At 38.3% G+C, this 25,660-nt stretch overlaps 1 protein-coding gene and 2 long non-coding RNA genes across 12 annotated transcripts in view; 2 read left to right on the top strand and 1 right to left on the bottom strand.

Annotated features, from left to right (window-relative positions):
- LOC137488296 (uncharacterized) overlaps nt 1-25,660 on the top strand; it is a 724,224-nt gene that overhangs the window by 182,717 nt on the left and 515,847 nt on the right. The gene's annotated exons all lie outside the window — the stretch shown is intronic.
- The window catches only part of def8 (differentially expressed in FDCP 8 homolog), a 181,020-nt gene that overhangs the window by 143,052 nt on the left and 12,308 nt on the right, over nt 1-25,660 (bottom strand). For 7 of the 10 annotated variants that reach the window (NM_001328206.1, XM_087291915.1, XM_087291920.1 and 4 more), the window contains exon 2: nt 2,590-2,709. The exons of the other annotated variants lie outside the window; for them this stretch is intronic. In NM_001328206.1, the coding sequence (NP_001315135.1) occupies nt 2,590-2,695 (106 nt within the window). In that variant the 5' untranslated portion in view covers nt 2,696-2,709. The remainder of the gene's footprint in view (nt 1-2,589; nt 2,710-25,660) is intronic. 10 annotated transcript variants of the gene reach the window in all.
- On the top strand, nt 2,987-9,771 carry LOC147832861 (uncharacterized). Its single transcript, XR_015515050.1, has 4 exons — nt 2,987-3,499; nt 5,221-6,125; nt 7,518-9,006; nt 9,088-9,771. It is a non-coding gene; the product is annotated as an uncharacterized LOC147832861 (long non-coding RNA).

Below are 25,660 nucleotides of genomic sequence, written 5' to 3'. Positions count from 1 at the left end.
AAAATTTAGATTTTTTAAATTTTAGACTTTTTAAGCCTGAACCCTTGAAACCGCGGAAACCCTGAGCTCACTCTGTTAAATAAGTGCATTTAGCTGCACTGTAAAAAATGCTGGGTTCCACACAATGGTTCGATTTGTGTTGGGTCAACAAGACGTAAATTGAGTAAACTTGCTAGTTTTGACAAATTTAATTGGATTGAACATAAAACAATTAAATTGTCCAACATAACCCTCATTCTGTTGTTTCAGCTCATTTCAAATTAATAGTTTGAGCAAACAACAAACATTATTTTCTTGATGGTTAGGGCAGAAGAAGTATGTGTTGTGAATGTGAAAAACAAAGTTAACCTAAAAACTCTGCCTTTTTGTGATTTTACTGCAAATGACACATTATGTGACGTTAATGTAGCCACCACACATGAAAGAGTCATGTAAAACACAAGCAAATTAATTTAGGATTTTCTTTACGTTTTTTACTCGTACTTGAGAAACTTTTAAGATTGTTACTTTTACTTAAGCAAATATTTGCGGTAACACTTTATAATAACTAATACACTATGAATCATCTATTAAACATCAGCAAATAGTTAATTCATTATCTGTTAAGCATTAAAGATGCAGTAGGTGATTGTCTTCAGAAACATTGCTGGTTGAAAGTCTCTTCACATTCCAATAATAATAATTAAAGTAAATGATCTAAATGAATTTATAGGTATTTTTGTATTCTGGATAAAGCATTAAACTAAAAAATGTTCATACAATTAATTACTGTCAGACCGACAAATAACTCTATTATGACAGGTATTTTAAATGGTCTGTAAACAAATTTAAATTTGAATTTCTGCGCAGCCTCTTTAAGCAGATATGTCACTCGCGCGCACCCATGAAGCACGGATCGACCGCTGACAGAGAGACGTCATCTGCAAACTCTGCATCAAGCCAAACTTTTTTCTGAAAGACCAACATGGCCTTGTATCCATGAACAGAAAGATTGTTTCTGAAAGGGTTTTTACCAAAAATGCAGAATCAACTTTTCTAAACCCTGAATCAATATTGGAATTACTTTTGCCCACTGGAGGGCAATGACGTTATGCAGTTCAAAACAACGATCTGAAGGATGACAACAAGGCTGAAGTATTACGTTCAGACAGGTATGTTTTAAAACTATTTTAACCACGCAAAGCTTATGTAGACTGTTTTCTTGTTTATGAATGGGTTTATATGCACGGTGGTGTTGTTCAGCCACTGAAAACATCTGGTAAAAGACTGGCTTTTTTCAAGTTCATGGAGTACCTTTTACAGCATCGATAATATAGTCAGTTAAATAGATCTAAGCATTCAATTAGTTGTTCAAGTAACAAAAGGAGCTGAAAACAAGCGATGTACGAGGATCAGCGAGCACAATTGAAAATGAAAAGTCACTTGTTGTCTTGGTAAAGTAAACATAAATGTAATATGAAAATATGATAGCATATTTCAATTTTTAGCACTCCTTTTTTTGATCTAACTTTTATTTATAGCTTAATAACAAAACACAAGTAAATAGCCCTCTTCTGCCTAACCAGCTTTACTGAGGTGAAGTTTGATTTATATTCACATTAATTCATCTCACTAGGTATACTTTAAACACCCAGTCAGGTGTGTTGAGGTAAGTTGGAGCTAAACCCTGCAAGGCACCGGACCTCTAGGAATGAGATTGGTGACCCCTACAGTATGGTATTTAACCAAAATGATAAGGTTTTGATCAACATATGTTCACTGCAAAAAATTACATTTTCACAGAGTTTTGATCTTGTTTCTAGTCCAAATACCTTAATATTTTTAAATCAAGCAGCTTTTTCTAGACAAGCAAAAATATTGTTATCTTATTTAAATTGTCAAAATTAAGTGAATATTTCTGTAAAACAAGCATTAATCTGTAAATGAAATTAGCAAAAAAATCTATTAGCTATTAGCATATGCTTGAATAATAAGATAAATAAATGTTAATTTGAATAGTTTATTAATCGTTTACTTACACATTCTGAATGATCTTAAAATAGCATCAACTATTCTTTAATAACTAGTTTGTAAATAATGTAATACTTAAGTAATAATAGAATAATCATTATCAAAGTATGAAAACACAATCATTAAGAACTTTATAAAAGTGCTTATTAGTTAAAAATACAGCATTTGCTTACTAACGTCTATTAATGTAGATATAATGCTTAACAGATAATGAATTAGCTATTTGCTAATGCTTAATAAATGATTCATAAAGGGTTGTCATTCTTCTTTAAGTTGCCTACTTTTACTTCAGTACACATTTTTGACAGTCTAACATTTAAATGTGGCGCTGAAGACTATGATGCAGGAAATTTACAGGCTTCAAATCACAGGAATACATTATATATTGGACTACATTCAATAAGACAAAAGTTATTTTAATTTGTAATACTTTACAATAGCATAATTTTTATATTGTATATCTGATCAAACAAATCCAGCCTTAAATGAGCAGAATGGGCTTCTATTAAAATCATCAAAGTCTTACTAATCCCTAACCTCTGACTGGTATTGTATATAATTAAAACAAAGTTGACACACCATCTTTAGGAGGATCCTTCCCCTCAGTTTGGCTGTCGATCTCATCCCTGTCAAATGGGTTGACGTGACCTTGGCGAAAACGTGCAAGTCTTTCATTATATTCCATGACACTGGTCACATCTGTAGAAGACAGACAGCATGATCAAGGTGTTAACCAAAACACATAACTGGAAAGTTAAATTTTTAAAATTGTGTCCTAATTACATTTCTGTCATTTATTTATGTCTTTTTTGACTACTAATGCAACAACAAAAAGTCTACAAGAATTAGAAAATTTGTGCAGTACTTGCTTTTTGGAAAAGACAACTGTACAGAAAGCTTTTATTTCTGAGTAGAAAAGTTTGTGTGTGTGTGTGTGTGTGTTTGTGTGTGTGTGTGTGTGTGTGTGTGTGTGTGTGTGTGTGTGTGTGTGTGTGTGTGTGTGTGTGTGTGTTTGTGTGTGTGTGTGTGTGTGTGTTCCATGTAGACCACTGCAATTTCATCTTTATTTCTATAGTGTTTTTTTATGTGGTTTATGTCAAAGCCGCTTAACCCAGATCAAGAAAAGAAGAAAAAGCCACAACAATATTTCAAATTTTGGAACATTCTCCAAAGTTAGGCAGGCAAGATTTAATTGACTAGTGGTTGACCGATATATAGCGAAAGCCTTTTTTTTTTTTTTGGCCAATGTGTTCAAGGTGAGAATTTTGTGTGTCACCAAGGACAAGATCCATTAAATCCAGAAATCAACAAAATGTAAGTAGTTTAGGTGGTAGTAAGTATGCAACCGATGAAAGAGGACCTACTGTAAACTAGTGTAACATGATATAACCATATTAAAAAGGTATCGCGATACCTTTTCTCACAAAATTATACGATTTCTCATTTTATTAGTACCAGTACTTTTAAGTGACAACTGAATTTACAAGTTGTAAGAATCAGCTCTTTGGTTTAAATCATGTTTAAACTTTGGGGATTCGAATCAAAGATTCGAACATGATTCACATAGAATTATTTAAAGCTTACACTTAACTTAAGCATTTGTCCAGCAAATAGAATGTTTTAGTGTAAAGCAATCCTGTATTATATTATTACGTGGCCAACAATAACAATATAAAAACAGTATCTAATTATTTAATAAGCAAGGTAGCAGTATCTGAAGCTGAGGCATTAACTTATAAAGCACACAACACACCAACACGGATCTTAAAACGAAACAGAAGTTTATTGCTACTCTATAACACAAAGTACTAATCTACGTACAACAAACAAACGCACATACATACACACACGCACAAGCAGTTTGAGGAGAGTTTTGACTGAGTGGATTTAACTTCTAGCCTTTGCTAAGTTCTTAGCATTGCAACCTGAGAGAAACCATAAAAGCAGAGAATTTTGCTATTCTTTACTACTTAAACATCATTCACACCAGATTCAGTAATGGGTAGAAACCTTGTTTGTGCTACTTGCGTTCTGCTGTAATTTTGGTTTCCTTGACTGGTCCAAAGGGAAATCCCGGCGAAGCTGATTGGTCAGCGTAGCAACTTCAGTGACGTGATGGAATTCCCTTGTCGGTGAAGAGGGGTTTCCTTAGTCGGTTGCTAGGGATACAGATGTTGGACAAGGCGGCGTTCGAAGTCCTTCCTGGGTTCCTGTATTTAGGATGAGTTTCAGAGTTTGGATGTGTTGACCCAATGGCTTGTTGTTGAAGCGGTTGCACAAGCAGATCGGGGGTCGAGCCGGCAGCAAGTGAAGGTCGCGGTCTGCTCCGTGATGTAACGAGGCTTCCGGCGAGGCGATGTAACGGCCACAGCACGAGAAGAGCGACGTCCGGGCAGCGACGGCGGTGACGACTGGCAAAGATGACCGGCAAAAGACGACGATGAAATTCCTTTGTTCAAAGTTTTATAGGCTTTGGTAGAGGCTGGGTCTACACAATACTTGTCCAATCAGAGAAGGTGCGGGGTGGAGTCACACCCCATTTCTGCCCTCTAGAAGGCCGGGTTGACAAATTGTGTCGGTGCTGCTTTGATAGCATAGTGGTTAAAATAAAGTCTCATAACATGGACACTTTTCATAGTATGGTTTCTTCATATAAACCAATGCATTTGAAATGTTCCTAGCTTTCAATCAATACCAAACATGAAGTATTTCATAAACATTCTGTAGATTTCATTTGTCACTGAGGGCTATTACTCAATAACTATCCATAACAGTTTTGTTAAACACATGGAACATGTACACACAAAAACCTACAGAAACATAAAGCAAACATACATTACTCAAATAAACACAGTTTTACTGTATGTCCATTAAACTCTGGAAGCGTTTCTAATCGCTTCTGTGTCTGCCTGAGAATATGTATTCCTTGCAGATGCCAAAGGGCACGCAAACCAAAAGGTACTTCTCAAAAACCGGTTTGGTGGGTTTTTGATTGTAGAGCCTCTTATTGTTTTAAGGTGTAAAGTTTATTAACACGCAACTGTGATGTTGACTGGCTAGTTATCCTGTGGATTGCCTTTTGCTGGGTGCCTGTGGATTGCTTTGAAAATGAAATCAAAGCTCAGACATTTAGGCACCAACCAATCTTTTAAGGATAACATGGTCTGTGGCTTGTTCGGTTCTGGAACGATCCGTTGACTCTCTACAAAGTGCTCGTCAATAGGAGACAGCATGCTGCTTCTTTGGCCCACTGAGTTAAGCTGTGCTTTTCCTCTCTCCTATTTTCAAAGTGACAATAAAATGCACTGACCTCCCACAGCTTGTGGACAGTTGATTCGCAAAGTGAATTATGGAATTATTTGGCTCATGTTGCTGACAAACAGGGCAAACCAAGGAAGGTCACAAAGCCTGTGTGCTCTGTGACAGACTGTGTGCAAAACTTCTATAACTTTGCCCTGCTTCAAGCTTGGAGAAAGAATTTAAAATAATGTTAGTCTCTATGCATGGATGCAGTATCAGTCACATCCTTGAACCTTATCCTTAATAATCAGTCTTGAAAATGATGGTCTGCTGCATGATGGAACTAAACTTAGCACAAATGCACTGAACTACTACTGAAATGAGCCACATGGATTAATAAATCACATATAAAATGGTCAAAGTGTTTAATTATGCTTATTCAATTGAATTAATGAACTGGTCAAAGTGTATTTATGTGCTTAATCACTCATTTTCCAACATTACATTCATGATAAATAGATGCATATGCAACTTTGTGTTAACCTGCTGAAAACGAAACAACATTCTCCAAAGTTAAGTTGAACCAAAAGTTAAAACAGCAGCTGATCATGCTGCCCTTGGAATCTAAGAAACAGCAATGCAAATCGCATATTTAATGATATAAAATATGTTAAAGTTAAATACTATTTAAAAGCATAGTTTTACTAAAATAGTACTTAAATATAACTGTGAAAGTATACTACTGATATTTAAAGGAAAAATTAAGCACTGTCAAGTTTACATTATTTTGTACATTGGATTCCACTTTAAAGGGGTGGTTCCAAACAATATCATATTTTAAACTTTAGTTCATGTGTAATGTAGCTATGTGAACTGTAAGAATTGAAATATTACAAATATTCTGATATCTTTGACAATTCAAAACATGAGCTGAAGACAGGGCCAATGGACTCCACAACCCACCAGGGGGGAATGCGTGAAAAACCAGTTCCTGCTGCATTTGCATCTGACTATGCTGAGACTCAGCTTCATCCCCCCAACTCACACATATGGTCATTTCAATGTTTAAGACTAACCAAACTGACTTTAACTATCATGTTTGATATCATTTGAAATGTCTCAGTGCGATTGGTACAATGGTCTCATTCTCTCAGAAATAGACATAATCAGAACAATAAATATATAACTTCAGGCATCTTTTGAACCACTGTGAAGGGTGTGACTTTTTACACACACACACACACCCTTCCTTGAGGGAATTCTTGGATTATTTAAGGTAAGGTCTAAGAAAAACTCAGCGCGATTCTGCTTACCCAGATCAGCCCATAACATGGAGCCCAGGCTCCACGTTATGTAAAATTTACACGTTATGTGAAAAGTCAGGAATGCATCTTTTAATCTTGGATTTATCTTTGATAATTTAATGTTCTGTATTGATCGTTTATGAATTGACTGATTGAATTTGGCATAATATATTTACCTGACTAATAAATTATGATTTGAATTATTCAAACCTCGTGTTATTATCACTGATAAATGTTGTTGTCCATAGCACTACAAGCCACTGTACAGGTTAGTAACGGACTAAAACATGTTAGACGGAGCAGCGTGGCACGTTAAACAATGTTGTTAGAGATCCGACTAGCAAATTGGCATTATTTTATGTATACGTAGACTGCAAAAGGCCAACTATGGGTTTTCTATTTAGAACAACAAAATATTGTTGAAACTACTTTAAATGTGGATATTTAGGCCTTCATCTACAAATTTATAATCCTGTGCGATTATTATTAAAATACTTTGTCTTGATTAAGTAGATAACAGATCTATGGGGACCACATAAAAATCTCCTAAATTGAGTAAGTAGTGTTCTGCCTTTTTAGGAGAGTGGTTAATCGCCTCTGTTTAATGACCAAGACTGACAAGCTTGTATTAAGAGATTGTATACCCGGCCGGTGCAAGACTCGAGATGCTATCGGAATCTGAGTAAATGAGAATAAGGTATAATAACAAATCAAAAGAATATTCAATCATAATCTAAAATAATGTGAAAGGAAACAAAATAATCTTATCAATGTTTTATAAATGGAGTCAGATAAAACGAGGATAAATATATTAATATTCTAAACCATCTCATACTAAAATTGGAGTCAGATATGAGTTAAGTTTAATATAAATCAACATTGTGCACTGGAAAGACCGAACATGCAGTGAACCTTCATCCACCATTGGATACCGTCATTGGACCAACTGGCTGGACCTTACAGAACATAAACAGCATCTCTAAATGTAATATTCTCAAAGTTCAATGCAAAAGGTGACCTTGGTTTTTAAAGAGTTAGCTTAGCAAAGCCTACATTGAATGAATTTTGGGGAATACAAAATCACAGATATACTTTTACCATGCACACTGCGCAGCTAAGGGGTGTGTCCAGAGGCACTTTAATGTTACAGCAGAGGGAGCTAAAATGCCATCCAAACGCTGCTTTTCCACAGAGCTTCGTCTGTTTCTGTATTGGGGCTTCCAAAGGACACGACACAAAGACAGAAGTGCTTACAGATTATTAATTATGTCTCAGAGAATTATATAATACATGGCAAGCATGATTTGACAAAACACAGCTTTCAAATCAAATCAGGCCTTTATTTGTCGCATACACTTTCGTATAGTGAAATGTCAACAGCGTCAATGTATATTACAAAACAATAACTTAATCCAAGTATCAGAAAAAAAGAAAAATAAACATCGGTCCCGCGCACATGCGCTTCCCATGTTACACGCGTCTACACACACACACACACACACACACACACACACACACACACACACACACACGCACACACGCACACACGCGCACGCACGCAAACGCGCACACACACACACACACACACACACACACACACACACACACACACACACACAATGGTGATCTCTCTTAAAGGAGCCACACCCCATTTTTCACTCGTTACAGACTCTAGTCAGATTTTATTTTAGAGAGTGTATGTGGTTGAATGTCTGTATACACAAAAAGCGTGTGCTTGTACGGTCATGACGTGGAGCTGATACGCAAATCACAGCACATTATGACACATGACCAATCACTTGTCACTTGTCACTTGAGGGTGGGCTTTCAAAGGAACTGGGAAATGTGACAGTAGCTGTATATAATCAAAGTGAGATTTATGGAAAGAAAAAAAAAACGTGATTTTCTTCTAGTGAAACATGAACACACATTGCTTTGCATCTTATTAACACAACCAAGCCTTAAAATTACATTATGGACCACCCCTTTAATGAAAATTGGTTTTAACCAGGTATAGTGCTGACATAATAGGGACGGGTACTTTCACTTTTCACTACTACAGCCCTCGCCTCATTTCGTGTTTAAACCAAACTAGATCCACATGGCAGGTTTTTACGTCCTTTATACATGTTGAGAAAGAGTTGATCGACACAGACGTGACTTAGTAAAGTGTGAAGTCATGTAGGATTTTAAGTGTTGCATTTGTCTTGCAGTGTTAGAGCAGCATGAAAGAGTGAATTAAAACGCATTAATTATTAACATTAGAAAAATACACAACTTAAGACACTTAAATGTTTGTATTTGTTGTATCTGCACCAGCTCTGCGATGCACGTCCACAACTTCATACTACATTGGGTTCAGGGCTGTGACGGTCATAGTGACAACTGCGTCACCATTGCCACCAGCAGTAGTATGTGACGTCACGCACTTTAAAACATAAATTACCGTTATGTTGCCAAGTATTACATTTATCTTAGAATATAACATTAGGCGAGATTCAGCAGGTTCTAGTTCAACCATGAATATTGTTAGAAAACGAAATCTCACATCTGGGAACATTTTGGATTTGTGCCGACCTAGAAAGGGGAACCAAATAATTAGGATTAAGCTTTTTGTATTTTTTTTTTTTTTTGATTAATAATCACTGCTGAGAGTCCAAACACTGAAGAGAAAATCCATTGATGCGCAACTTCACAGGTCCTGAACCATGCAAGCCAGTGGCGATTGATGGCGGCAAGGGGGAAAAAAAGTAATGTACAATCAACTCCAGTCTTCTAAACACAAACGCTAAGCTAGTCAGCCAGGTATCGCAGAGGCATTTACAAAAATGGCCAGATACAAAAGAGAAAGTGATAAATGGAAGACATTGATGAGAAATGTAGAAACATTGGTAACCTAGTTAAGAACGCTCCACTCCGCAGTGTAGAGAAACCTGCTTTTCGAGAAATCGTGTGGTGGAACAGAAGCAAGAAACTATCTTTTGCACGGTTGTGAAAAAGTATCTGTGCATTTGCGCTACAAGCACACCGTCTGACGTGTATTGCTGGAAACATTATTACCTCAATTAGGTCTTCACTTATAACGGACAAAGTCAACATGTTAGTTTTTCTGGCAAAAAATTTAAAATATGAATAGAAAACAAAAGTCTAGGTTTTTTATAAAATTTGACCGATTCATGATTTCGATTTTTTCTTTATTGTTACTAGTCTTCTCAAACATTACAACAACATGACTGAAGTAACATTCTCTTTAAAAGTAACTTGAAAAACCATCTGGTTAAGGAACATTGTATTTTAAATGGCCATGTCATATTAACAAATTCACGAGTTAAATAGCGTTGATGAAGATTTGAATAAGAAACATTTGTGTTAATATTGTACTTGCAGGAATACAGAAGTATTTTTTGTAAGTTTTGCTGAGCCTAGGAAATATTGGCTGTCAGCTCAGCTTTGGCTTTGTCTTCTGATTGAATGACATGTTGTAATGCTGCTGACTTTTTCTTAAAAAGATACAGTAGAAGTAAAGGACTGAACATGGAAACTGTAAAGCCTAATTTAACCCAATGTGTGAAGTTTTGGACGTATAGCAGGAGCAAATACAAGCACCAGATGTGTGTCTAATATAAATTAATATAGTTAATCTATTTTTTCTTTTTTCCCCTTTTAACAACCGATCATTTGATACGCTTTGCTCCACTCTATGTATTATGCTGCCTGATCTGTCTGGTTTTCAACTAGGTCCGCTAAATGGCGTCATGGGGCGGGTACTTTCATTTTCACTGCTACTGACCCTGCTACCGCTCGTGTTTGTTATGTATTTGTGTTTTTTGTGCTCTGTTTTCTCTGTGTTTTTTCCCTCTCTCTCTCTCTCTCGCTCTGTTCTCCCGTATCTGCTCTCATGTATTCTCAGGTTCTGTTCATTGGTCCATTCAGCTGTCAGTCATTCCTCCCCGGTTACGTCACTCTTACGTCACATCCAATGAGCAAAGACCACCCGTCTTAAAAGCGCGCGCCAGACCACTCGCTCGTTCTTGCTTTCTTGCTTGCATTTGTCTCTTTCGCTGTTTCGTCGCTTTGTTTGTATTTACCGCGTGCGTTTAGAAATTACCCCGTCTAACTGTGTTTTGTTGTTGCTTGTTTCTGTGTGCACGTTATCCGTCCGTTATTCGTACATTGTTCTTAGTTTATCGTTGTTTACGAGGCTTGGACGAAGCGGACAGGTAAAAAGGTCACGTGACATACATTTCGCAACACTCAGGACTGCTCTGCTGTCTAGTACACTAGGTTAGGGGCGAGCGCCACTCCTTGTACTTTTTGAATAGATAGATAGAGTAGATAGTTAGGGCTCGGAAGATCTTCGTGTGTTAATTATACTGTTTTTCACATAGTTAGTTAGCTAGATGCTTCTGGGAAGTTAGATTTAGTTTGGGTTTTGTTCTTTTCATTTCTTTAGCGCCGCCCGCGTCCCTTCTGCCAGCTCTCTTGTTTTCCCCGTCTTTATTTGTTTCAGTGTTGTACATATTGTAAATAATATATTTTTGCTTTACTTACTTTTTCTTTATTTTTGATTAATTCGTTGTTGTTGTTCACTTTGGGATTGTAAATAAAAGCACACATTTTTTTTGGCATCACTTTGGTTGTCTTTCCACTCATTCACTGTTTATACAAATATATTTTAATTAAATAAATGTCAAACCCCACACCCTAGACTAACATCAGGGGTTTGTAACATTTTTGGGGGCTCGTCACGGGATCATTTAACCCATTTTTAAACAATTAAAATTGTTTGTATTTATAGTTTGAGTGTGAAAGCAACCTGCTAATTTACAAAGGCCCACTGTAGGCCCGACCCGTGGAACGCGCTGCTCAGGTAAACACGCGCACACACACACACACACTTCTCTCTGTTTTGTTTCTGGTATAAGTAAATAAACAGGATGGCATTGTTTGATTTACAGACATTTATTAATAATCCAACCGTAGAACAATTCGACCGCTGTAGAAAAGATGATTTAATACAGATAGCGGACCATTTCAAAATTTCAGTGGTAAAACAAGCTCTTAAGAAAAATATTAAGAGTGCCTTATACGAAAGGTTGGTTGAATTAAAGGTTCTCATAATGCCTGTTGTGGAAGAGGAAGAAACCGAGTTTCTTGGTGCTGGCGCGCAAAGCTCAAGTGCAGATGAGCCGGATGAAGGGCGAAATGAAAGCGGTGCTGCGGCTGCGCTCACTGAAGGCAAGCCAACACTGTCACCTTTCGATCCGTTTTCCCCCGTTTATTCTGGGTCTAAAGAGGATGGACGTTTAAAAGTCCGCCTGGCCCGTTTACAGTTTGAGGCACAGGAAAGGGCACAAGCGCGACAGGCTGAGATGGAACTGAGACTCGAAATCCGCCGGCTTGAAGTTACGGCCGAAAAAGAGGTGAAGCTGCGTCAGCTGGAGTTGGAGGCTTTAAAAACTCCTCCTAAAGTGGCTGCGCAATCCACCCGTGCTGAGACCTCTGTTGCTCCGGTGGGCGATCCAACCTCAACCACCTTCGATATAAGCAAATATGTATCTCTCGTACCAATATTTAGGGAATCCGAAGTCGATACATATTTTAGCGCTTTCGAGCGCATAGCGGCTTCTTTTCGCTGGCCTAAAGATTCATGGTCCCTTCTTCTCCAGTGCAAATTGGTTGGAAAGGCACAGGAGGTATTTGCTACACTGTCCTTAGAGGACAGCCTTAATTATGATACTGCTAAATCAGCAATCCTCCGCGCTTATGAACTCGTACCTGAAGCATACAGACAGAAATTTAGAAATCACAAAAAGCTTTCTAGCCAGACGTTTGTTGAGTACGCGCGAGAAAAAGGCGTTCTTTTTGATAAATGGTGTAATGCAAGTAAGGCAACTGACTTTAATTCGTTAAGAGAATTAATTTTGCTTGAAGAATTTAAAGATAGATTGCCTGAACGTGTGGTGGTATACCTTAACGAACAAAAAGTTATGTCGTTGTCACAGGCAGCTGTGTTGGCAGATGAGTTTGTGCTTACGCACAAAAATGTGTTCTATCCAGTCCGATCAGATAAAAATCCCACTGTTCAGTCTGTGAATTTTCCACGTATTCCGACTGCTACTTCCCGACCTAAAGAGGCAATAGAGTGTTACTACTGCCACAAGAAAGGGCACAAATTATCTGAATGTTCCACGCTGAAGCGAAAAAATCCGCCACAGCCATCTAAAAGTGTTGGTTTTGCAAAATCTATTACAACCAACAGCAATGATGAGAGCACTGATCCGAGCTACACACCGTTCTTGCTCAGGGGTCTAATTTCATTATCTGGCAACCCTGAAGATCAGTGTGAGATTGTACTGCTGCGTGATACAGGCGCTTCTCACTCGTTCATGGTAGAAAATGCATTATCTCTGCCTGAACACTCATCTTGTGGATCTAATATTTTAGTCCAAGGCATTGAGATGGGTTTTGTAAATGTGCCACTATATCGCGTTCATTTACAGTGCGATTTGTTCACTGGGTTTGTGTCAGTCGGCATTCGTCCTTCTCTTCCTGTTAAAGGAGTTTCATTTATTCTAGGTAATGATTTGGCCGGTGGTAAAGTAATGCCTATTTTAGAAGTTACTGATCACCCCAATCTTACCTATTGTCCAGACGAATTATCAGTAAATCACCCAGATACTTTCCCAGCGTGCGTAATGACGCGCGCCATGTCACGGAAAGATGATTCAGTTGATTTATCAGACTCTTTTATTGCGCCAGTATTTTCTGAGAATGTAGTTTCTCCTCCAGACAAAACAGCTACACAGAAACAACAGGAAAAATCAGAATATTTTAATTTTGATGGTGATGCTCTGAGTTTGCCCGTTACTCGTCAGCAGATTATTGCTGCGCAGAAAGATGATGATTCTTTGGTAAAGTGTTTCGACTCTGTTGTTGATTCAGATCAGATTGATAAAAAGCAAATTGCGTATTTCGTTGAAAATGGCTTGTTGATGCGCAAGTGGTGCTCTAATATTGAGACTGATGCTGATTGGAATCATGTCTATCAAATTGTCGTTCCCTCCGCTTACCGCCAACATGTATTATGTCTAGCACACGATCATGTGATGTCAGGTCATTTAGGTATCACGAAAACATACAATCGGATACTTAAACATTTCTTTTGGCCTTGTTTAAAGAAGGACGTCGTGCAGTTTTGTCGCACCTGCCATACGTGCCAATGCATGGGGAAGCCAAACCAGGTAATTCCACCTGCTCCTCTCTTTCCCATCCCAGTCATAGGAGAGCCATTTGAACATGTAATTATTGATTGTGTGGGTCCATTACCTAAAACCAAAACAGGTAATCAATTTTTACTAACAATAATGTGTACTGCTACTCGATTTCCCGAGGCAATACCGCTTCGCAGAATTACAGCTCCTCTTATAATCAAATCATTGATTAAATTTTTCTCCACATTCGGCTTACCAAAAATCATACAAACTGACCAAGGATCAAATTTTATGTCAAAAATGTTTGCTCAAGTTCTAAAATCATTGTCTATCACCCACCGAGTATCAAGTGCTTATCACCCACAAAGTCAAGGTGCTCTCGAGCGATTTCACCAGACGCTCAAGTCTATGTTAAAGAAATACTGTGCGGATACCTGCAAAGACTGGGATGAGGGCGTTCCATTGGTACTATTAGCGGTGAGAGAAACTATTCAAGAGTCTCTCGGGTTTAGTCCCGCTCAGCTTGTATTCGGTCACGATTTGCGAACTCCTCTTAAACTTCTGAAAGAGAACATTTTGGAAATTAAGGAAAGTCCAAAAATGAATGTTCTTAGTTATGCAAGCCGTTTCAGAGAACGTTTACATGATGCTTGTAAATTGGCAAAAGAATCACTTAAAGCTGCGCAAAATGTCATGAAGCGTCAGTATGACACCCGAGCGGTCGCGCGCTCCTTTCAGCCCGGCGATCAGGTGCTCGTACTGTTGCCAATGCCTGGTTCTGCTCTCTCTGCCCGCTTTTCTGGACCCTATGTGGTGCAGAAAAAGTTAAGCGAGACAGATTACGTAATTGAAACACCTGACAGAAAACGCAAATCGCGCGTATGTCATGTTAACATGTTAAAAACGTACCATGTTAAAGAGAAAACTCAGATCACCACACCTGTTCTTCCTGCTGTTGCAGTTGTGAGCGATGTTACGCATTCTGAAGCTGATGATGATGGCCTGGTGTTACGCAATGCTCCTCAGCAGTGCGCTCGTTTAACTAATTCAGAGATGCTGAAAAATCTGAATTCACATCTCACGTATTTATCAGATTCTCAAAGGCAAGATATCATTCATTTAATTCAGAAATTCCCCAATCTTTTCAGTGACACTCCAACGCAAACATCCGTAATTAAACATGACATCAATATTCAAAATTCTTCCCCAATAAAGCAACATCCTTACCGTGTGAACGCACACAAGCGTGCTATTATGAGGAAGGAGGTTGAATATTTGATGGAAAATGGTCTTGCAGTTCCTAGTTGCAGTCCATGGAGTTCACCGTGCGTTCTGGTACCCAAACCAGACGGAACATTTAGATTCTGCACAGATTACCGTAAGGTTAATGCTGTCACTGTCCCAGATTGCTACCCTTTACCCCGTATGGAAGATTGTATTGACAACCTTGGTTCAGCTAGCTTTGTCACTAAACTTGATTTGTTAAAGGGCTGCTGGCAAATTAACTTAACTCCGCAAGCTTCTGCTATCTCAGCCTTCGTTACACCAGATCACTTCATGCAATATTCAGTTATGGCCTTCGGATTGCGAAACGCACCTGCCACATTTCAAAGATTAATTAATACGGTTTTATTCGGCGTTCCAAATTGTAACGCATATTTGGATGATTTAGTGGTTTATGCATCTGAATGGTCTGAACACATTTCTTTGCTGCACACTGTTTTTGAAAAACTGTCCAACGCCACATTAACATTAAATCTGGCAAAATGTGAATTTGCTAGGGCGACCGTCACATACCTTGGTAAGGAAGTTGGTCAAGGTCAAGTTCGGCCAGTCGCTGCGAAAGTCTCCGCCATAGCCGAATTTCCCGTACCTAAAACCAGGCGAGAGTTGCGCCGGTTTTTGGGTATGTCGGGGTACTATCGGAGTTTCTGCCGAAACTTTTCCAGTGTGGTTTCACCCCTCACGAATTTACTTAGTCCCTCTCAGCAATTTGTTTGGTCAGCTGAGTGTCAGCATGCTTTTGAGAGCATAAAAGCTTTGCTCTGCTGCGCTCCTGTACTCGCGGCCCCAGATTTCACCACTCCTTTTAAACTGGAAGTAGACGCGAGTGCTTTAGGTGCTGGCGCGGTACTTATCCAGGAGGACCGTGATAGTATCGAGCACCCAGTCTGTTATTTTTCCAGAAAATTCAACAAACACCAAATTAATTACTCCACTATCGAAAAAGAAGCACTTGCATTACTATTGGCATTACAATACTTTGAAGTTTACCTTGGTTCCAGTTCGTTTCCAATCATTGTTTACACCGATCACAATCCGTTAGTTTTTCTCTCCCGAATGTACAATCAAAATCAGCGCCTCATGCGCTGGGCTTTGATTGTACAGAATTACAACCTGGAAATCCGTCACAAGAAAGGCACCGACAATATAGTGGCCGATGCTCTTTCCAGGTGTGTGTAGTTGGTCGTAATTAAACCGCATGGTTTGTTTTGCGAGTTTTTTTTCTTACTATTTCACAATTTTTTTTTAACAAACAATATTATATGTTTGTTCTCATGGGTGGGAGTGTTATGTATTTGTGTTTTTTGTGCTCTGTTTTCTCTGTGTTTTTTCCCTCTCTCTCTCTCTCTCGCTCTGTTCTCCCGTATCTGCTCTCATGTATTCTCAGGTTCTGTTCATTGGTCCATTCAGCTGTCAGTCATTCCTCCCCGGTTACGTCACTCTTACGTCACATCCAATGAGCAAAGACCACCCGTCTTAAAAGCGCGCGCCAGACCACTCGCTCGTTCTTGCTTTCTTGCTTGCATTTGTCTCTTTCGCTGTTTCGTCGCTTTGTTTGTATTTACCGCGTGCGTTTAGAAATTACCCCGTCTAACTGTGTTTTGTTGTTGCTTGTTTCTGTGTGCACGTTATCCGTCCGTTATTCGTACATTGTTCTTAGTTTATCGTTGTTTACGAGGCTTGGACGAAGCGGACAGGTAAAAAGGTCACGTGACATACATTTCGCAACACTCAGGACTGCTCTGCTGTCTAGTACACTAGGTTAGGGGCGAGCGCCACTCCTTGTACTTTTTGAATAGATAGATAGAGTAGATAGTTAGGGCTCGGAAGATCTTCGTGTGTTAATTATACTGTTTTTCACATAGTTAGTTAGCTAGATGCTTCTGGGAAGTTAGATTTAGTTTGGGTTTTGTTCTTTTCATTTCTTTAGCGCCGCCCGCGTCCCTTCTGCCAGCTCTCTTGTTTTCCCCGTCTTTATTTGTTTCAGTGTTGTACATATTGTAAATAATATATTTTTGCTTTACTTACTTTTTCTTTATTTTTGATTAATTCGTTGTTGTTGTTCACTTTGGGATTGTAAATAAAAGCACACATTTTTTTGGCATCACTTTGGTTGTCTTTCCACTCATTCACTGTTTATACAAATATATTTTAATTAAATAAATGTCAAACCCCACACCCTAGACTAACATCAGGGGTTTGTAACAGTGTTCAAACCAAAAGATCGGCGCGTTATTTTACATGGCAGGCTTTTACGTGCCTCATACATGTTGAGATCGAGTTTATAGACTTGATGAGGGAATGTCTTGACAATCCACACAGACGTGACTCATACATGACTTCACGCTTTAACAAGCAATCAAACAGGTCGCACACCAGAAGCGACACGGCGCGCACCAGACAGTTTTTAACTATCACAAACCAAATGCGCACATTCTTCGCATGATATTTAACATGAAACTAATCAGATGGCGCTCTGTGGTGCGGCTAAAAATTGACCTGCGTCCTGAATTGTGGCTGGGCGGCGCCTGTGTGTGTATAGAAACCTGTTTAGAATTGTAAAATCCATGGCGCTGCGTGGTGCTTCGAGGCGCGTCGCCGAGAGGCGCTTCTGGTGTGCTTCCTGCTTCAAAGAGTGAACCAAAGCGCATTGGTGCCATTATAATGTATTAATATATATATTTTTAAAAATCACGATTTCTCGATTTGATTCAAAATTAAATCGTTTTAAAACGTAAATTCGAAATAATCGAAAAAATCTGAAAAATCGCCCAGCCCTACTAGTAGGCTAATATTTTTGTACTTCTTATACTTATTTCTATTTATATTAATACTGGTGGCGACGCAGTGGTGCAGTGGGTAGCACGTTCGCCTCACAGCAAGAACGTCACTGGTTCGAACCTCAGCTCAGTTGGCGTTTCTGTGTGGAGTTTGTATTTTCTCCCTGCGTTCGCGTGGGTTTCCTCCGGGTGCTCCGGTTTCCCCCACAGTCCAAAAACATGCAGTACAGGTGAATTGGGTGAGCTAAATTGTCCATAGTGTATGAGTGTGTGTGTGAATGAGTGTATGTGAATGTTTCCCAGAGATGGGTTGTGGCTGGAAGGGCATCCGCTGCGTAAAAACTTGCTGGATAAGTTGGCGGTTCAATCAGCTGTGATGTTAGTGTCATCTAAACACTGTGACAGTAATGAATATTAATGAAGTTGCACAATAGAGTGCGCTGATTGGTTTGAACCAAGCCTTACTCATGCATTAATGCATCACACTGTAAGACGTAATAAGACACTCTGGCACAGACGCCCAGTCTGCACGCTGGAATACAACGCTATTATGTCATGACCGTGACGCAGCTTCAAAAATTCGGTTTAAACCGAAAGTAAGAATTTGCTTGAAATAATGCAAAAACAACCAATTTACACTTTTTAGTGAAATATAGGTGTCCTAATAGTGTTTTTAGCAGTGTGGGTCACATATACGACTGTCAACAGCTCAAAAAATGTGTTTTGGTGTTTCGTGACCCTTTAAGAGCACATTTTAACATATATATCACAAAATACTTAAAACATTATTCAAAGTCATTTTTTCATGCATCACTCTGCAGTCTTCATAAACAAGATAATTAAATAACTTAAACTCAAAATAATCTTCCTTGTTCATTTATTTGACAAGTAATGTTATACTGGTGTAGGATAACACATTTCCAACATTCAAGTACATCAAGGCACATTGCTGCATCTGTAAACTTTAACTGGCCTACAGTTGAAGTCTATTTATTTTGGCTATAAAATACTTAAAGGGGCTTTGTCTGAATACAACTGTCTTGCAAAATACCCAGCAATATGTTCTGCACTGACTGTCAGCATGGGGAAGATAAAACAGTAGATATTAGAAATGAGTTAGCTAAACTATTATGTTTAAAAATGTGTTGTAAATAAATAATGTGTTGAAGACGGAAATCAAAAATGAATGTAGGCAAAACTAAACAAGTTGAATATGACTTACATGAGCGAGACTGAAAACTACATTTGATCAATGTTTTACATCTGTTCTTTGTTACTTGCCGACTGTTTGTTAATTCAAGACTGCATTTCCTAACGTTAAACTATGTACACTAGATTTCTGATTAATAATGGTCTCTGCATAGCCGAGGACTTCCTATATTAACAGTGTTAAAATCAAACAGAATTGAAAACAGAAGTCTAATATCATCAACAGTGGACAATTTGATAGTATTTCACAACATGAACATGACTGAAGTTTAATCTTTTATTACCTGTGTCAATTTGAGTGTCAACTTCTGACGAATGCTGGGAACTGATGCACGCAGCACCTTCACAGAGAGCAAGTGCCGCGAAAACAGAGGGAGCGAGCATAAGCGAGTGCCCGAGGGAGCGACGATTGCTCGTGAGACCTAAAGCACACGAGAGAGGCTCTGCCTTTGAGCCCTCAAATGTCATTAAGTTTGACATGTTTCCCCTTACACGCAACTTTTGTAAAGACAGTTGCTGTGTAAGAATCCTTGCTTGCAAAAATACGCTTTAGAATGCTTAGTTTAAGCAAATTGGATGAACGTGATCACGCGTGTCGCTTTCGCTCACCAAAAACCAGGGTGAATGCGCTGTACTGCGCACAATGTGTGCGTCTGTTCCCTAGCGACAATAACAAACGCCTGATATCGCCTGTCCGTATTCCTCAAAGTTGTTTAGAATAAAAAGTTTAGTAATGCTAGGACACAACGCGTGTGCCTTTTTTTATGTACCCCTTTGATGCTGCTTACGGTTTTGCTGCAGTATCGAAATTAGGCACCAAAAATCATACGCTGATTTAATACCGGTACATACCGGTTAGCAAGATAAAAAAAAAATAAAAAACGAAAATCATACGCTGATTTAATACCAGTACATACCGGTTAGAAAAAAAAAAAAAAACAGCACAGCACAGATGGAACACAAGCCCAAATAGTCACGCAGTGTGAAAACATCTGTGACATGACTATGAAATTACTTTAAAAACCGTGCAGCCAGAAATCGGCATAACTGAAAACTGAGTGCAAAAACTGAATCTCTCTCAATCAAATGAAAATTTGAATGCAACACTTTGAAGGGTTAATAAACATATGCAAATCATTATTAATTATCAGTCATGCAATGCTGGTTTGAATTGAGATTGTAATATTTTAATGTTTAATTGTGCAGCTTTACACTGAATGCATTAATGCAGGCTAAACAAATAGTGACTTCGTTTACATGGACATCAGTAATCAAATTATTTGCCTTAGTCTAATTAAGACAATAATATGATTAAGGCATTTACATGAGTTGCTTTTTTAATGTTTCTTTCATGATCGCGTTTTACATGTTATAGCACATACTTAGATCAACGTCATTGCGTCACCGCGCTATCCGCAATTTCTCCGAAGTTTAATATAATTTCGGGTGTTTAATTATTAATTTGTCAACTTTAACTTTTCATTCGGGCATGCCCCCCGTGACAAATAAGATATTGGATGAAACTATGAACTGCGGGAAAAGTTGTTTTAATGGAAGTTCATACTGCATGCTGAATGGAAGAAACAAAATCTCCGCATTTCACGAGGCATGTGTTTGTGGTCTGCACTGACTTGTTAGGTGCAAGAGTGTCAAACAGGTGTGTGTGTGTGTGTGTGTGTGTGTGTGTGTGTGTGTGTGTGTGTGTGTGTGTGTGTGTGTGTTGACTATCCTGTCACAAAACGCGGCTAAAAGCCCTACATGACAGTAATAATTCGATTAAGGTGTTTACATGTCTGTAATGCACTTTACCCTGCTTAAAAAATACAGCTTAAACCAGCATAGGCTGGTTTTAGCTGGTTGACCAGCCTGGTTTTAGAGGGGTTTTGGCCATTTCCAGGCTGGTTTCCAGCTATTTCCTGCCTGGTCTTAGCTGGTCAGGCTGAGAGATGACCAGCTAAAACCAGCTTGACCAGCTTAAACCAGGCTGGTCAAGCTGGTTTAAGTTGGTTTTAGCAGGTCATTTTCCAGCCTGACCAGCTAAGACCAGGTTGGAAATGGCTTGAAACCTGCTTGGAAATGGCCAAAACCCCTCTAAAACCAGGCTGGTCAACCAACTGAAACCACCCAACCAGCTTAGGCTGGTTTAAGCTGGATTTTTCAGCAGAGCAATAATGCGACTAAAATCAGCATACTCCACACATCTTAATTCGATTTCTCTTTAGTTTGATTATGACCTTAAAAATCGCTGTTTACATGGTGGACTCTTAATCAGAGTATTGTCTAAATCGCAATAAAAACGTTGACAGTAAACACCTTTAATTAAAAACTTAGAAAATCATTTAGGTAGAACCAACCACAACCATCACCATTATATTTTAAAGGGAAGCCAAAATACTTTCATAAACATTAGTTGAATGACGTGGGAGGTGAACTTTTTGCAATTGTTATAGATGTTGGATTAACCAACAAGTTAAAAAAAGTTATTAATCCTTGTGTCATGTGCGTTCTAAACTCTAAGTTGTGATACTGACTGACCGACTGACAGAAATTTCTATTGTTCTAATCAAAATAAAGCTAATTTAGTGCCATATTATTATTACATTCCAAAAACTGATTGCAATGTTGAAATGGTGAATGTTTATGTAATTTATAGTTTTTTTTTTTTTTATCTTTACCATGTTTACATTCAAGACATTTTTTTCCAGAGTTGGGTTGCTGCTGGAAGGGCATCCGCTCTGTAAAAACCTGCTGGATAAGTTGGCGGTTCACTCCGCTGTGGCGACCCCAGAATAATAAAGGGACTAAGCCGAAAAGAAAATGAATAAATGAACATTCAAGAAATTAATAAAATTCATTTTACACCAGTTAGTGTTACATTATGGCTACATTTTAGCCCAGTTTAAATTGATCCTATTGTAGGAGTCAATATGCAAACTCTTTTAAAAGAGTTGAGCTAACCATCCAAATCACGTGTGAACTAAAGCCTTTTATAATAATAATAATAATAATAATATTAGTAATAATAATAATAATAATCCCAGTGATAGGTTGCAGCTGGAAAGGAATACGCTGCGTAAAACATATGCTAGATAAGTTGGTGATCCATTCCGCTGTGGCGACCTCAGATTTTTAAAGGGACTAAGCTGAAAAGAAAATTAACTAATTAATTATAATATTCTATTTCTGATAAATGAGAGTATGAGTTTCAGTTTAGGTCATTTTAATATGTCTTGGATTGGTTATGTTGTTTATAACAAAATTATTACTAATTGTATGTTGTACTATAATTAACAGTACTATTTAGCTACCTATTTTTCTTATTTTGCTTCTTACATTAGGTAAGAATACCTATGGTAAAGGCCATTCTGACTAATTAAATTAAATGTGATTGATGCTCTTTCTCTCTGTCTTTATAAACCATTTTGATTGATTGAATGATTTCTTACATTTTGTTGTAAGGATAAATTAAAAAATAATAACCCTTAACCCATTTAAATGTTGCTTAACTAAATTAGGGTTGGTTAACTATGTGTTTTATGTATTTTCTAGTTTTGCTTTGGTACCAAAATTGATACAGACTCAGAACTGTAATTTCACTGACTATGTTACTGAATACTGACATGTTGGTACCATGACAGATCTATTTAGAACTAGTCAAAGTTTGGACACACAAATGATTCATTTTGACTGGTACTGTGCCGTAATATGCATGTAAAGAATCTGAGTGTAAAATGCACACTGTGTCTAGCTATGCTGCCAGCATTCAGCTCAAATTTCTGTAGTGCAAAAATGCTTTGTGTACACGTGGCCTGACTTGCGCATTTACTGGGTGTGTGTGTGTTTTTTTAATGGGACTAACCGACTAACAAAAGTTTAGTTGGCCAAGCCTGTTCTGGTTGACTATCAATTAGCCAACTATTAAAAGATAGCCCTAATATCAGCTAAAAATGATTCCACGCTACTAGCCAAAACCTTGCGTAATATTTTTATATCAGCATTCAATTAACTAATGGGTCTATAACTACTAGTCGAGTCTTTAAAAAATAAAAAATAGAGGCTTGATTTAAAGGATTATGAACCCCCTTCTTTAAAAGGCTATATGATGGGTGTGGATGTTGCTGCACGCAGAAGGGAGGAGGGGGTGAGGCCAGCAAAGCAGGGACAAAAAGAGGGAGACGAATATCTGTCAGTTGACTCACCAACTCAAAAAAAATTTGGTAAAAACGTAAGGAGAGAACTTCTGGTATGCCTTGTATGGAGTAGACGTGGTTGGAGGTCGCTCTGTGTACATTTATTTATTTTTTTCTCAGTAGTTCTGATTTTTGTATATAGATATCTATCAAACTGTGAACTTGAGCGTACGACTTAAAGGAAAAATGCCGAAACCAGTGAAAACAGGACGAAACATCGTAGATATGCTGACTGACAAAAGGGAGCGAACAGGGAGCTAAGGCTAAAGCTAGCGATGCAGCCCAAGCAGAGGATGAGATAACACCAACTTCCTTAAAGGAATTAATTTCATCCACGATTCGCTCTGAAATATCATCGCTACGATCCGAGCTCTTATCTGAACTTCGTTCGGCAGTGTCCACGCTACAAGCGAACCTGTCTACACAAGCCCAAAAGATCGGCGACATTGAAACAGCACTTACCGATTCTGATGGCCGTCTGACAACAGTAGAGAAACTGTGCAAAACACTACAAACAGAGAACGCTGATCTGAAACTTAAACTGGATGACCTGGAGAACCGTTTGCGGAGACAAAACGTACGAATCATCGGGATACCAGAGGGCTCGGATGGCCAAAATCCGGTAACTTTCATGTCATCAATGTTCACTAAACTCTTTGGAGAAGACGCTTTTGAAAGACCCCCCGAAATCGACCGTGCTCATTGTGTCGGGCAAAAATCTCAAAGAAACTCATTCCCTAGGCATATGGTAGTTCGACTACACCGATATCAAACAAAATAACTTATTTTGAAATTGAGCCGGGAGCGGGGACACTTGGAGTTTAACGGCACGGTTGTCCGTGTTTTTCCGGACATGTCCGCATAAGTGATGAAACGCCGAGCTGAGTTTAAGGATGTAAAAACTTCACTCCGTAACGCCGGCATTACCTATGGAATGCTACATCCAGCCAGACTCCGCGTTGATTTTCAGGGACAGAGACATATGTTTCTCCCTCCACAGACCGCGGCGGATTTTGTGAGATCCGTAATTAAGCCTGCAACAAGCCATGCTTTACAGATATGACTGAAATATGAAAATGGGTTGCAATCGTATTGTCTTAAATAGTCGAATAAGTGTTCCTTGAACTAAATTACTGAAAAAAGGCAACCCGTAAGTTACTTGATGACATTTTTTTCCCAGTTTCTTAAATTACGCCATGCATCATAACAGCTACGTTCTAAACTTAAATGCAATGTTATGTATAATATACTACTGAGATAACGTGTTCCATATTGGTTTTTTTTGTTCACAGAGTACTGCCGAAAGGGCAGCTAGAGTTGTTAGAAGTAGTTAACTTTTTTATTTTATTTCTGACTGCACTGTTCTTGTTGGTCAGACTTATTTGTGTTATTTATGTTAAGTTCTGTGCCAGTTCTGAACGCATATGGACAATAGATGTTTATTTTTTTAAATCTTTTTAGTGTACCATTTACCATTTTTTACCTAATCACTCTTTTTTTCCTTGCCCTATGCCTGAAACTATTTATTTTCATGTTCAACAATAATATGCCCACACTCCACAGTATTGCATAGAAATTTCCCTCAAGAGAGACAGGGCAGGGTTGAATTAGTTAGTTGGAATGTAAAAGGGATGAATAATAACATAAAAAGTGTGAAGGTTTTTTCCAAACTGATGACGCTGAAGGCTGATGTTTGTTTTCTGCAGGAAATTCACCTCAAGAATTCTTGCCATAAAAGTCTGAAGAGATCGTGGGTAGGACAGGTGTTCCATTCAGGATTTAACTGCAAGGCTAGAGGCGCAGCTATCTTAATTAATAAGAATACTCCATTTAACCCCTCCGAAACTATCTCTGACCCCAACGGTAGATATATGACTGTGTCAGGCACTCTTTATGATAGTCAAGTGGTCTTAGTTAGTGTTTACGAGCCCAACTGGGATAACCCAGACTTTTTTACCAAACTTTTTTCTAAATTCCCTGATTTAAATTCTTACCAATTGATCCTAGAAGGTGATTTAAATTGCGTTCTAAATACTACTTTAGACAGATCATCCCCTAAACCAGCTACTTTATCTTCTAAAATCATTAACTCCTTCTTGGAAAGATATGGGATGGTTGACATTTGGCGGTTTTTGAATCCCTCCTCTAAAACTTTTTCTTTCTTTTCCCCTGTTCACCATACTTACTCGCGTATTGATTATTTTATTACCGACAACAAACTTATTCCCCGAGTACAATCCTCTCTCTATGACAGTATAACCATCTCTGACCACGCTCCAGTAATTCTAGAATTAACTCTCTCTGGATATGAAAGAGGCTCTCATATTTGGAGTATGAATGCCTCAATACTTTCAGATGGTTATTTTGTTGATTTCATTTCTGAAAAAATCTCCCTTTTTTTTGAGACAAACGTTACAGAAGGAATGTCT

Source organism: Danio rerio, chromosome 18 (genome assembly GCF_052040795.2).
Source record: "Danio rerio strain M-AB ecotype USA chromosome 18, GRCz13ab, whole genome shotgun sequence".
In the NCBI taxonomy this organism is placed as follows: domain Eukaryota; kingdom Metazoa; phylum Chordata; class Actinopteri; order Cypriniformes; family Danionidae; genus Danio; species Danio rerio.
Note: the sequence above shows the minus strand (reverse complement) of the source record. Positions and strands in the feature narration are given on the sequence as shown.